This window comes from Xiphophorus couchianus, chromosome 5, assembly GCF_001444195.1.
Source record: "Xiphophorus couchianus chromosome 5, X_couchianus-1.0, whole genome shotgun sequence".
Taxonomy (NCBI): Eukaryota; Metazoa; Chordata; class Actinopteri; order Cyprinodontiformes; family Poeciliidae; genus Xiphophorus; species Xiphophorus couchianus.
The window spans coordinates 8,893,405-8,907,637 of NC_040232.1; the positions used below are offsets into that span (position 1 = coordinate 8,893,405).

Sequence of the window (14,233 nt, forward strand, 5' to 3'; positions counted from 1 at the left end):
TTTCTCTAAATTGTGCTGAGCACTGGTTTGAGCCTGAGTGGAGTAAGGGCGCCACCTAGTGGTGAGATTTTCGTCCCTTTTAGAAGGCTGGTGTTCCTTTACAGCGTCACTGCCATCTTTAATTAATTCTTTATTTGTTCATTATATTCAGGTAGTTTTCATCTTGTTGATGTTGATATTTAGACATAAGAAAAACAAAAGAAATATATATTTATTTATTAACGGAATAATTATTGGCTAGAAAGCAAAAGAGCTGCTTAGAGTTTTTTGGGTTTTTTTACATAATTTGAACAAGACAAAATTAAAAATGCTAAAAGAAGAATTTTGGGTAGAACATATTTACAGAAAAAAATTGTTAATTTTTTCTTAAATGCAAAATGCGGTGTGTTTTTTTTTATTTAGCAGTTTTTGCTTAATAACTTTTCTGACTTGGTTGTTAAAGGAAAAAAAGTAAGAGTAAATATCCTTTAATTTGCACAGTACCCAAAACCAGAGAGAACAATTGTTCAAGCATGCAAAGCATAAGTCGACAAAAGCAACTAACAAAATAGAGCAACTCCACCATGTTGCCAAAATGAGCAACGTAGTTCTAGGATCACCTTTAGTTGCGTCACCGTTGATCTGAGCAGCACTTTGCCTCCACTGACCGTGTTTCCTCTCCCACAGGCTCGGCCCTTTCCTTTAGCCAACAGACCTCTGGCTTCCTCCCATTCTTCCACTCTGTGGAAAATAAAAATAAAATTCAGAGAGTGCTTCTGACTTTCACTAAATCACAGAAAGTAAGAGTGAAGCCTTACCATCAGAAGAATTTATTTTATTACATTTCCTGCACAGTTGGTGAGTACTTCTGGGACGTAAATCACGCTTGTTTATTAGACGTATGGAAAGGAAGTTCTTATCAGATTTCTTAATATTCCTGCTGACACGATTACTAAATATCATATTATTCACCTTCCATTGAAATGACCGCAGATTGCTGAGTTTAATGTACAGATCCAAGCTGTTGTACTGTTTCCTTTGTTATTCACATTGTTTCTTTTTGTTTTTCCATACAAACCCCTCTGAACATTTAGTAAAGTTTTACGGTGAGTTTAGTTCAGTGTCTGTACTGTTTATAAAATGTTTTATTGCTTGGATTTTTCGACTAGATAAATCTTAAAACCAGACTGAAGATTAATTATATAGTCTGCAGATGAGTTCACTGCTTTCCGGAGTACCCAGAGAGAACATGCAAACTCCGGCCTTGTCCCTAGTGGGGTCAGGAGGGGTTCTGGTGCCTATCTCCAGTGTGACATTTCAGGCGAGAGGCGGGGTTCACCCTGGACAGGACACCAGTCCATGGCAGGGCAACACAGAGACAGACAGGACAAACAACCACACACACAAATCAAGGGAGAATTTAGAGACCAATTAACCTGACAGTCATGTGGGAGGAAGCCGGAGTACCCAGAGAGAACCCACGAATGCACAGAGAGAACATGCAAATTCCATGCAGAATGACCCTGGGCCGGGAATCGAACCCAGGACCTTCTTGCTGCAAGGCAACAGTGTTGCCAACTGCGCCACTGTGCAGTCCGCAGTTTGCTGCTTTAGGAATATAAATTCAGTTCCTGTGTGAAATATTCTGACAGAAACTTCCATGTTAAAAACAGTTTTAATTCTCACCATACGGCAGAATAAATACTTGTAGATAGATAATTTGAGTTGTCACAAGATGCTCCAGTTGTCATGATGAGGTGTCAAATCCTCAAGAAAATTTTTATTGCAAGTAAATCTATGGTTATATTTAACACTCACCAAATTTAGAATAATCTTCAGTTTTATATATATATATATATTCCATCACTTGGATGAATTTAACCATTTACTTTTAAATGACCAACATTCTGATAGCAATATATTTTACTTTTTCAGTATTAAAGCCTTTCATAGTTAATGTACTTGTTTATTTAGTGTTTTTGCAATTTCTTAAGCAACAGCTGAAATGTTTTGATCTGTAAATTCATTCCAGCAGGACCAGCGTATAAACAAAAGTTAAGTGTACAGTTTTAAAACCCTTTTTTTCTGCAAAAGTGAAGCTCACATGTTCTTATTTTTTATTTGTTTTGGTCTTCATGAAACCAGATATTTACATTTCTCACCTTTTGAAGTTGAAAATGACCAATTTTTTCTTGGTTAGAATTACAAAAATTATTTCTATTTGCTAAATGCCAAGAAGCTTAGAGAGAATATTTTCTAGAAATTTTTTTTTTGCTTTTCAAATTCAAACATTTACATTTGGTCAGAATGAGGGACAACTGTCTGTCAAAATATATGATTTGAATCAAATCTTTTCCCACCAATAATTTTGATAATTCTAACTAAGCTAAAACAAGAAAAGTTTGGCCGGATTTAACTTAAGACAGTGAGAAAGAAACGTGTTCTTGTCTTTTTATTCTGTGTATGTAAATATCTAGTTTTAACTTTATAAAAGTTCATAAACAAATGAACTCTCTTGTAGATGTTACAATGTTTCTTATCCCAAGAATTAGCGTCAGACTGCTGCATCCTTGGTGCACAAAGAAGCGTTATCGCAGATCCTTCCTCCCAGCAGTAACTTTATAGCAGAAAAACTGAAAAAACACTCCAACTGCATCTTTAAAAGCTCAAAATGAGCATAAGATTCATGTCCATGATTATACTTTTAATCAAAAGTTTGAGTTTTGTTTTAATGCGCTGCCTGTGAATTATCCATAGCTTCTTTTTTCATGAATCTGAGAAACAAATGAAGCTGTGAAACTTAATTTGCGGGAGACTGAGGAGGAGTTAGTGCCTAACAATGAGCGCATTTCTTATTGACCTGGCAGAGAAAGGCATGTGGGGGTAGCTGATTATCAGAGCTGCGCTGTGTGCTGGAGGGTAATCAGGAAGGTTGAAGCTTTCCGTCAGTGTTGATTCAGTCCTAAGCGACGTCACAGCCAGTCAAACTGGAGCTGTGGCTTATTGCTCTGCTGTTTGCTTCCTGCAGATGAAAATGGCTGAATCGCACAGGGTGACAGCGCAGGGCAGGAAGGTAAGTTTGCACACCTGACGACAAGCAAGTAGGAGTTAACAATTAACCAGAACATTAAAAAAGTGTCTAAAAAGGTTTCTTCAATTTTGTGAATGTAGCTGGAGTTCTCTGGTGACAGCTAATATCTGAACTTTCTACTTGTTTGAGTTTTCTAAAGCGATGTGAACTTGCTTTTGTCCGAAGTAGAATCAAGTCATCAAGAATACGCAAAAGATCCTTTTGAAAACTATCAAAATAAAAGCTTCGTTTTAACTTTGCAGGTTAGAAAAGCCCCTTTTGAACTACTAACATTAAAAATCCATCCATCCATTTTCTAACACCCTTGTCCCTTAGAGGGGTCGGGAGGGCAAGAGGCGGGGTCACCCTGGACAGGTCGCCAGTCTGTTCAGGGCAACACAGAGACAGACTGGAGGAAGCCGGAGTACCCGGAGAGAACCCAGCATGCACAGGGAGAACATGCAGAAAGACCCCCGGCCGGGAATCGAACCCAGGACCTTCTTGCTGCAAGGCAACAGCTCTAAGAACTGCGCCACTGTGCAGCCCTAACATTAAAAATAACGATCTAATATTATTTATTTATCTGTATATTTATACTATTTTCCCGTCTTTATTATTTTTATATTTTTTTAGCTAAATTTTATACCCTCTTTATTTATTTGGATGTAAATTTTCCGTTTCATATTTTCATAAACTCAATAAATATATTGGAGAAAAAACAGCGGTCTAGTTAAAGGCAATTGTGTCTCACAAGATTTGAAAGCGGTCAAATTAATTTCATGACACTGTTGAGAAAAGAGGCCTGGATTGTTCAAATTGTTGACATTAAAGAGATTTTCTTGTCAGTGAATATTAAGAACTCACTGATAAAAACATTAAAATAAAAACACCCAGAAGGATTTTTGATTTTAATGTAATTTTTAAAACTAGTCATATGATCTAATACATAAAGAGAACAGGCATCGGAGGACACCAGCTGTTTGCACAGTGAATGTACTGTTGCAGGCAGTCGCTGAAGCACCTGACAGTTGGTCAAAACAACAAAGTAATCGGATTATAACTTGATAATTCAGTCAAGAAAATTCCAACACTTTCATGCAAACACAAAATGCGACCGCTATCAAACTCCTTCAAGGCTGTGAAATGAGGAATCTTCTGTTTCAACGGACTGTTGGTTGCTCCAGCAACTGCCTGAGAATCACTTTACCTGCAACTACACCAGGTAATGCCTCTGGTGATTGTTCTAAACAGCTCTGCAGAAATCTAATCCTTTTAATACCTTTTGTTGATTCTACATTAACATCCATATCCAGAGGAAGGTAGAGTATCCAAAATTTTACTCAAGTAAGAGTAGCATTACTTTAACATATTTTTACTCAAATAAAAAGCCTTCCAAGAAATTACTCAAGTCAGAGTAAAAAAGTATTTTGTAAAAAGTCTACTCAAGTTATGACTAATTAATCAAATGATCGATCATTTAATATTTTAAAAATATAAAGTTATGTGGACATTTTGGTATTTTATAGATCAAAATTACAATAAGTCATGTAAAAAACATCATTACAAAACAAAAAAATCAGGCAAAATATTTTTTTTCTTCAAATTATTTTCTTTCAATAAAAAACTTATGAAACTAACAAAAACTGCATGTCTGTGTCTGGTGAATGTTTGGGTAAAACATGTTTGTTTTTCACCCAATGGGTCAATCCAGAAGTGTTACTAAAGTAAGAGTAGCGATTAGTGGTGCACGATATATCGGCACAACATCAGTATCGGCAGATATTAGTTTTTTTTTTAACATCGGGATTGGTCTGGTAAATAAAACCACACCGATATTAACAAACAATATTTATTTTTATTTATATATATATTAGTTATCGGCCATAACAGCATATTGGTGCATCCCTAGTAGTGATACTTCATAATAAAATTACTCAAATAATTTTATTATTTAAAAAAATTACTCAAATAAAAGTAAAAAGTAGAGTGTAGTAAATTACTCCTAAAATATTTTTTCTCTAAAATGTTATTCAACTTGTTCCTACCCTAATCTCTTCATAGTGTTTTATTTTGTTCCACATTTTTCCTTGTTTCAGATGTAACAAGACAAAATCTTCACTGAAGATTGAAGATCTTTAAATACATTTTAAAAATCCTTTTCTAACGTATTCCCTCTTGTTATCAAAACTGAAAATGTAGATTAGATTCTAAATAAAAGCATCCATCCTTTTCAAAATAAATCTCTAACGAAGTTGACACTAAAAGCTTTTATTTTGAATTCTAAGCTAATGTAATCAAACTTCCTGCTTCTCTGGAGCTGCAGTTCAGCACATGGCAGTCACAGGACCAGGCTTGTTACATCACTTTGTGAACTTAGTACCCGACACACAAAAACAGATTAAAATGTTTTCTCCACACATAGAAACATACCTGTAATTAAATACAACAGTTTAAAAAAATTAACTATATTGGAGCTCTTTAGAAGAAGCCCAGAAAAGTTATGATGCATTATTTCCTTTCTTTCAGAAATGGAGTTTACCACAGAGAGACGAGACGGAGCCGAACAAATTGGTCTCTCGATGTCCGGATGGAGAAGCTGAAAGAAAACTGGTAAAAAATAATAATAATGAAAGCAACACATGCAAACCCAGGAGACAAACAATCCGTTGAAAAAATACCTTCTTCATAAAGAGTAATGTTCTGAAAGAATATTTCATAATTTTTCTTTTCATAATACATCAGTTTACACTACAAAAACACTAAATCTTACTAAGTATTTTTGGTTAAGTTTCTAGTACAAATATCTTAGTTCACTTGAAATAAGACAAAACTAACTTATAAATATCCTTTCAGCAAGAAATACAAGCTTGTTTTAAGTTAATAATTCCTTCATATTGATAGAAAAAATACCTGCAGAAACACAAAATCTTACCAAGCAATTTTGGTCTCATTTCTAGTGTAGATTTCTTAGTACACTTGAATTATGACAAACTAACTTAAAAATAACTTTTTAGCAAGATGTAGAGGCTTGTTTTAAGTAAATAATTCCTTATTATTGACAAAAAAGTGCTTGTTCCGGTGGCAGATAAATTAACTTATAACAAGGAAAAAATGTTGTTTTATAAGTGAAATAATCTACCAATGAAATAAGTACATTTTTTATCAATAATAAGGAATTATTTACTTAAAATAAGGCTCTGTATCTTACTGTAAAGCTACTTGTAAGGTTGTTTTTGTCTTATTTCAGGTGTGGTAAGATAAGTATTGTATTAGAAACCAAAAATACTTGGTAAGATTTTGTGTTTGTGTGTAAACGCCCTGAAGAAAGAGAATATTTTAATCAAAGAGCCGGAGATGGTGCTTCTGCTCCAGCGATTATTATTATCTAATATTATTATTATCGATTCTTAACTCAGTTAGCTTACAAACATACACAATGATATCAAACTTGAAACAGCAGTAGCTATGCTAGCTAACAACGGTGCTAACAATGGAGTTTGTTAACATTCGGAGAGTCAAAAAAAAAACAACTCACAAGCTTTCTGAAAGTTAATAAACTAATTTACAACCTACAGGTGTGTTTATATGTACTCATACCTGAAGAAGGGGAATATTTTTAAAAAAAGAACCGGACGCGGCGCTTGTGCTCCAGCGATCTAAGGAGGAAGTTCCGGTGCTCTTCACTGTAGCTAGACTCCCCCTGCTGGTTGAATCTGACCACTGCATCAGCCAAATCTGACTAGACATTAAGATCTTCAGCCCAAACTGGTGGCAAAGCATGCAAACTTTTAACATCAAAAAGAGTAAATGTACCTCTGAATGGTAAATAACCAAATTTCAATCCATCAAATTTGCAGTGTAAACTGTGGGAGCATTAATGATTGTTTCTCTGAGCTTATTGCTGATACTTTCCTTCTTGGCATTGTTTTAACACACTTAAATATCACCTGGTCAACAAAATGTGAAAACCTCAGCTTCTTTTAAACGCATTATTAGTTGTTGATGATGAGTAATACAGTGTGTTTGTTATCAACTTAGTGCACTATAGTGTATGTCAGAGGCAATATGACCTTAACCTTTAACCACAATATTTGTTTGGTACTATTTTGGTAACAATAAAAGTGAATAAGAACTGTTTTCTCTCTCTTTTAGGAGCACAGCAATCATGGACCCACAAATACAAATACTGCTTTTGGAAAGCATTCCCATTTCTGTTTAGGACACCAAGACTTATTCACAAAATAAGTGTGATTTTTATCACTAAACTCCACACAGTAATTGCATTTAATCACATTTTCACATTTATTTAATGATGGAGAACAGTAAAAACAGCAACTCCAACAATATGCAAGGTTTTGAGGAGTTTTAAACATCATTAGTGACTATTGTAAATTATAAACAATTCACTAAATACCCATAACATGTCTAACATTTTATTTACCTAAGACTTTCTAGACCTGATAGTTTTTTAATGTGAGATTCTGACGATATTGTGAAAAATTTGCTGTTTTATCAAAAGCTAAGATGAATTTAAGACAAAGATAAATCTGTAAATCTGTTTTTTCTGCTGGTCTCTTTTCAACCTGAATATAATTTATTTCAGTTCTAGTTCAAATCTTACTTAAAGCAATTTGAACCACACCAACATGTTTCAATGAAACTGTTCATATTTTAAAAATTTATTAAAACTATTATATTGTTCATTCATTTAATTTTCCTTCAGGATTGATAAATTGCTGGTAATTTAACACCTTGAAGTGCCACGCCCAGTCCAAAGAGATGAACAACTTAATTTTAAATCATATTAAATTGCCTCTCTGTTGCCATGGAAACACTTTGTGCTTCCAGGAAGTTCCTTTCAGAGGTCACATCACCGGCGGGCTGCAGCCAGGGAAGAAGGTGATCTTGGTTGGGGTTGTGGATCCGAGTCCTGATCGGTAAAAGTCTGGTTATTTAAACTTTATCTTGTTTGTTACTAAATAGTTATTTAAGTGAGTAATTTTAATGTGTAGTACTTTTTATTTCATTGGTAGTAGAGGTGTAAAGAGCCTCTACACAAATCGGGAGTTTTATGTATTTTTACTATGAAGGGAAAATTTAAAACACACCAAAATTTCTTATCAGTTGATTTGCAGTTGGAAAGTTGTGTGTTTGGATCCAGCTTTCTTCTCACAGGCAACAAACGTACAGCCAAGTCGATTAATATAATGTAACGGTGTGTTTGGGGTGCGAATGAGGAACACTTTGAGAGATTTTTGTCCACCTGATCAGCAGTGACATCTGGAGGAGAGGAGCTGTTTGAAGTCACTGCAGTACCTGTTCTGACTTCTCATTAAAAGGACAGTGTAAAGATTTGATCAGTTTTAATAGTGTAAACTTTTTAGATGTAGCCAGTCTCTGATTGTGATTGTCCTGCAAATCTGTCAGGTGGTCTAAAGGGGATTTAACTTGAAAATGAAAGTCCACCTGCTGCCTTGAAAATGCAATTTAAGTCGACAAGAAAATTGTTTTGGTTTCAACTCAGAAACTAAAGTTCATGAAGTTGATTTGACAACGAGAGACAAGTTGTCTAAACATCGTTTTTTAAGTTCATTAATCTTGAATTGTGAGTTTTAACTTAATGCTGCAATTTAAACCAAATAATTATTTCACAATATGCACGAAAAAAACTAAAGAGCCACATTTCTCTATCATTTTACTCACAATATCAAGTTAAAATAACAACTTATTTTACTTTAGAATAATTAAAATTCTTGTTTCAAATTGCATGAACAAAATTTCTGACCTGATGATGAATTTTATTGAACATCACAATGAATTCAGCTCAGAAACATTTAGTGTGAACAGGACATTATCCTCAAGCTTTAAAATAAACATTTGCCTTAATTAAACACAAGAGTCAGATCAATGTAACGCTCTTCCACCTCAGGATACAGAAACAAGCCGCTAAGCATTCTGGGAAATAGTTCCCACTCCTGTCTTTTTCTTCTTTCAATTTTTTTAAAGTGCTAACCTTAATTAAAAGGAGTTTGGAGAGGCCATGGAGAAAGACTTCCGCACGGCTTCGAGGCGATTCTGGTCCACCATCCGGCGTCTCAGGGGGGGGAAGCGGTGCAGCACCAACACTGTTTATAGTGGGGATGGTGTGCTGCTGACCTCTACTCGGGACGTTGTGGGCCGGTGGGCAGAGTACTTCGAAGACCTCCTCAATCCCACCAACATGCCTTCCACTGAGGAAGCGGAGCCTGGGGACTCTGGGTTGGGCTCTCCAATCTCTGGGGGCGAGGTCGCCGAGGTGGTTAAAAAGCTCCTCGGTGGCAAGGCCCCGGGGGTGGATGAGATCCGCCCGGAGTTCCTTAAGGCTCTGGATGTTGTAGGGTTGTGTTGGTTGACGCGACTCTGCAATATCGCATGGACATCGGGGGCAGTTCCCCTGGATTGGCAGACTGGGGTGGTGGTCCCCCTGTTCAAAAAGGGGGACCGGAGGGTGTGCTCCAATTATAGAGGGGTCACACTCTTAAGCCTCCCTGGCAAGGTCTATTCAGGGGTCCTGGAGAGGAGGGTCCGTCGGATAGTCGAACCTCGGATTCAGGAAGAGCAGTGTGGTTTTCGTCCTGGTCGTGGAACACTGGACCAGCTCTACACCCTCAGCAGGGTCCTGGAGGGTGCATGGGAGTTCGCCCAACCAGTCTACATGTGTTTTGTGGACTTGGAGAAGGCGTTCGACCGCGTCCCTCGGGGAGCCCTGTGGGGGGTTCTCCGGGAGTATGGGGCACCGGGCCCTTTGATACGGGCTGTCAGGTCCCTGTATGACCGGTGTCAGAGTCTGGTCCGCATTGCCGGCAGTAAGTCGGGCTCGTTTCCGGTGAGAGTTGGACTCCGCCAGGGCTGCCCTTTGTCACCGATTCTGTTCATCACTTTTATGGACAGAATTTCTAGGCGCAGCCAAGGTGTTGAGGGGATCCGATTTGGTGGCCTTAGGATCTCATCTCTGCTTTTCGCAGACGATGTGGTCCTTTTGGCTTCATCAGATCGTGATCTGCAGCTCTCGCTGGATCGGTTCGCAGCCGAGTGTGAAGCGGCCGGGATGGGGATCAGTGCCTCCAAATCCGAGGCCATGGTCTTGAGCCGGAAAAGGGTAGAGTGCCTTCTCCGGGTCAGGGGGGGTGTCCTGCCCCAAGTGGAGGAGTTTAAGTATCTCGGGATCTTGTTCACGAATGGGGGAAGAAGGGAGCGGGAGATCGACAGGCGGATTGGCGCAGCGTCTGCTGTCAAGCGGGCGCTGTACCGGTCCGTCGTGGTGAAGAGAGAGCTGAGCCAAAAAGCGAAGCTCTCGATTTACCGGTCGATCTACGTTCCCACCCTCATCTATGGTCATGAGCTTTGGGTCATGACCGAAAGAACGAGATTGCGGATACAAGCGGCCGAAATGGGTTTTCTCCGTAGGGTGGCTGGGCTCTCCCTTAGAGATAGGGTGAGAAGCTCAGTCATCCGGGAGGGACTCAGAGTAGAGCCGCTGCTCCTTCACATCGAGAGGAGCCAGTTGAGGTGGCTTGGGCATCTAGTCAGGATGCCTCCTGGACGCCTCCCTGGTGAGGTGTTCCGGGCACGTCCCACCGGGAGGAGGCCCCGGGGAAGACCCAGGACACGCTGGAGGGACTATGTCTCTCGGCTGGCCTGGGAACGCCTCGGGATTCCCCCGGAGGAGCTGGAAGAAGTGGCTGAGGAGAGGGAAGTCTGGGCCTCCCTTCTGAAGCTGCTACCCTCGCGACCCGACCTCGGATAAGCGGAAGAAGATGGATGGATGGATGGATGGGCTAACCTAAAAACTCCAGTTTATACAACTCTTGGAGGTTTGACAAAATTAATAAAAAGTTAACACAACTTACTGCTGTAGGTTTATCTTTCACAAACTCACATTCAGGTTCAAAATATTAAACTTGCTTGATGTATTCGACTTAAATAGTAGAAGATAGAAGACACAACTAAATGCAGCTCAAATGTTTTACAGTGCAGGATTAAATTAAAACCAAAACTTCAACTTAAAGCACTACACCTCCTCTGCAGGCGTAAATCTACTGTATTATTGCCACTGGAATTAGATGTTCTACCTGCTTAATGGCTGCCATACGTCTTCTTTTCTCCAGGTTCTACATTGCTCTGACATGCGGCCGTGGGTCCAGGGAACCGCCACCTAACGTGGCGCTGGAGCTCTGTGTTCGATTTAAAGACAGACAGATCCTGCGGAGAGCCTGCATGTCAGGATCCTGGGGCGAAGTGGAGAAAGCGGTTCCTTTTTTCCCTTTTATCAAGGATCAGCCCTTTAAGGTACCAGAATCTCTGCAGAAACCCGAAGATGTCTTTTGCAGTACTTGTGGCAGACATTTTGTAACTTTCATAAAATATATTTTTCATATATTTGTTCAATCTCTCACCATGTTGCAATATGAGACAGATAATCTAAAAAGATCGATCTCTTTTGCCTTCTCCTATGTTACTGGAAACAACCAATCAGAGCTAGGAGAAGGAGGGTCTTAGTGCTGTCAATCATGTTTGTGTATGTGCTGCTCACATCCTCCTCCTGTCTCTCTGGTTCACCACAACGGTGTATGTGATGAATGCTCAAGCTAGTTAGCTTGGCCAACGATGATGACAGATAAATGTTTTTTCTGGAACGGTAAGTTGTTTCTCTGCCTGTAGTACATTGAGCAGCATGCACATGAGGATCATTGACAGCACCAAGTCACTCTTCCCGGCCCTGATTGGTTGTTTTTGAGCGGGAGCAGTGCATAGTTGCACTGAAATCAATTTTTCCACAGAGTATCTGTTTCATATTAACCTGTCACAACATGGTGACAGCTTCAACAAATATGTAAAAACATACTTTGTAAAAGTTAAATGAAGAAAAACTCTTTAACACGCAGTTAAAATATTGTAACGATAAAAAGACAACATGAAGCACAGAATCCTACTGGTATAGATAGTGAATTTAGAGAAATTAGTTATTTAATGCAGATATAAAATGTCTGAAGTGAAGCTAATAAGCTGCTTATTGTTTTATTTTTTGTCTGAATTATTTCTATAAATTGGATATTTAAAATCATCGGGGTACATATTACCTAATGACAGTTTTTCTCGAGTTTAAACGATTAATCAATTATTGAAATAATTGTCAACTGATTTAGTAGCTGATCATTTGATAACTGGAGTATACAGACTCAAAACATAAACAAGAAAAAACATGTCATGTTTTGAGTCGATTGTTGCTGCTGTGTTCAGGTTTTATAGGGAACAGAACTGAACTGGTTCTGTCTCCAGGTTGAGATCCGCTGTGAACACGGCAGATTTCAAGCGTTTGTGGATGGACAGCAGCTGTTTAGCTTTCAGCACAGAGTTCTGCCGCTCAGCCACGTCGACACTTTATGGATCAAAGGCAGCTTAAAAATCACAAAACTTGCCTAAAACAAAAGACTTTTACACTTCAGAAGATCACAGACGTTTATATTTATCCAAAAATGCTTTTATATGTGTTTAAAATTGTTCTACTTTTGGCTTACTTTGTTGATATAGTTTTCTGTTTTTAGTTGTGAACCTCATCATCACTACTGACTGCAATCTGATTTTTATTTGAAAAATCTAATAATTAGCTCATGTTTTCTCTCAAAATTATAGTTTCATTGCTTTTTGTTATTTTACGTTCTACTTTGGCTACAAACATTATTCTTTTATTTTTTATTCTTCCAATCATAATTCATGAACACTACATACTTTCTGACTTTACAAATTAAACTTTCTCTACTACATTGAAACTTGACTGCTAATATGAAGATACTGTTGGGTTTACTACCTCAGTCCAGTTATTCACTACCAAATTAAATTTCTTTACTTTTAAAATGTAACCTCTTTGTTTTATTTTATGCAATTGCACAATAAAACTAGTTTTGATGTTGCATTATAGGAGATTCAGGTGAAAATTGTCATTCTTTGCACAGATTTCAATGTGTGTCATGTCTTTTTATGTTTTGTAAAATAAATAAATGATTAAATGTCTGTTTTTGGGTGGATGAAATATTGTTATTATAATATATTCAGTTTATTTTTTTTTAAACAAAAGTTGTAATACATGTACACTGTAACAACGTATTCGGCTTCAACATTAATGATGCCCAAATTCATCAGTCTTCAGTAACTATTGATGGTATTCGGAGCTGATTGGTCTCATTTTTGGACATGGGACAAACTAAACAAAACAGAAAATTAAATGTTGAATAGAATAATAATATACATCCTTCAAATATGCTCAAAATCTAAATATTTTGTTGTTTTTCTATTTTTCACTGTGCTGCAGTTTGCAGCAGAATCTTTTATATTTTCCTCGTGATGTAACATTTTCAGGGTTTTACAGGCTGCATGTCTTTGTAATGTAAAGCACACAACAGGAAATGTGTAATTGCAACAGAGAAACTGGTGTGTAATTACGGCGGCATGTTAGGCTATTGTAGATAGGGGGAAAAAAATGCACATTTTTGCCAAAACCTCTTGATTAATTTCAAGATTGATCTCAGAATTTCAGAGTTCTTTGGTGGAGATTTACTCCTTTTTTTCTATCTGCAATGACCCAAATACGGCGTCGTAGCGGAACAAAAATATTAACATGAAATAATTTTCTGATAAACTGGAAATACACCGTACACCGGTTTGGCCAGCAGGTGGCAGTAGACAGCTTCCGCACTTGTAAATTGATATTTGAACTAATATTTAGGAGATAGCATTACAACTTTAACCCTTTGAAATCTCAAGACATAGTCATTATAAATAAAATCTATAGTATTTTTTGTCTCTTCCTATTTTCATCAACTTATTCTGTTGTGTTATCGTTTTTGTAAAGCACTCACTATGGTGCACTTTTAAACCTGTTTTTAAAAGTGCTATGCCAATAAATTTGACAAATTTGACATTAAAGTGTACAAAGATATTTGGAATAGAAACTAGATAAAATACTTGGTAAGTTTTTGTGTTTTTGAGATTTGTGGCTCCATCAATATATTAAGCAATGAAATATTGCTCTGTTTTATGTTCTGTACCTGAAAAAAAAGCATAGGGAGCTCCCCTGGTTATTGAATAATTTCATTCTAGAATATGTGTAGTTTTGCCTTTTTCAACACCCCTGCCTCCAAAAAAAAA

The 14,233-nt window shown here is 37.6% G+C and overlaps 1 protein-coding gene across 3 annotated transcripts; it reads left to right on the forward strand.

Annotated features, from left to right (window-relative positions):
• The first annotated feature begins 707 nt into the window (after window positions 1–707).
• Window positions 708–13,099, forward strand: lgalsla (lectin, galactoside-binding-like a). 3 transcript variants are annotated; one of them, XM_028016909.1, is made up of 6 exons: window positions 708–837; window positions 3,008–3,052; window positions 5,576–5,659; window positions 7,898–7,986; window positions 11,197–11,377; window positions 12,368–13,099. In XM_028016909.1, the coding sequence occupies exons 2-6, from the start codon at window positions 3,008–3,010 to the stop codon at window positions 12,509–12,511; spliced, it is 543 nt and encodes a 180-aa protein (XP_027872710.1). In that variant the 5' UTR covers window positions 708–837; the 3' UTR covers window positions 12,512–13,099. The 3 variants fall into 3 exon arrangements, with proteins under 3 accessions (XP_027872710.1, XP_027872711.1, XP_027872712.1); XM_028016910.1 differs by having other exon boundaries at window positions 719–854; XM_028016911.1 differs by lacking the exon at window positions 708–837 and having other exon boundaries at window positions 2,885–3,052; window positions 7,202–7,986.
• The last annotated feature ends 1,134 nt before the right edge of the window (window positions 13,100–14,233 follow it).

Excerpts from the sequence above, each read along its gene's own strand:
- lgalsla (XM_028016909.1), top strand. The coding sequence starts at position 3,008 with ATGAAAATGGCTGAATCGCACAGGGTGACAGCGCAGGGCAGGAAG. Across the intron at positions 5,660-7,897 it reads GAGAAGCTGAAAGAAAACTG|GAAGTTCCTTTCAGAGGTCA; the intron begins GTAAAAAATAAT and ends TTGTGCTTCCAG. Across the intron at positions 7,987-11,196 it reads GTGGATCCGAGTCCTGATCG|GTTCTACATTGCTCTGACAT; the intron begins GTAAAAGTCTGG and ends TCTTTTCTCCAG.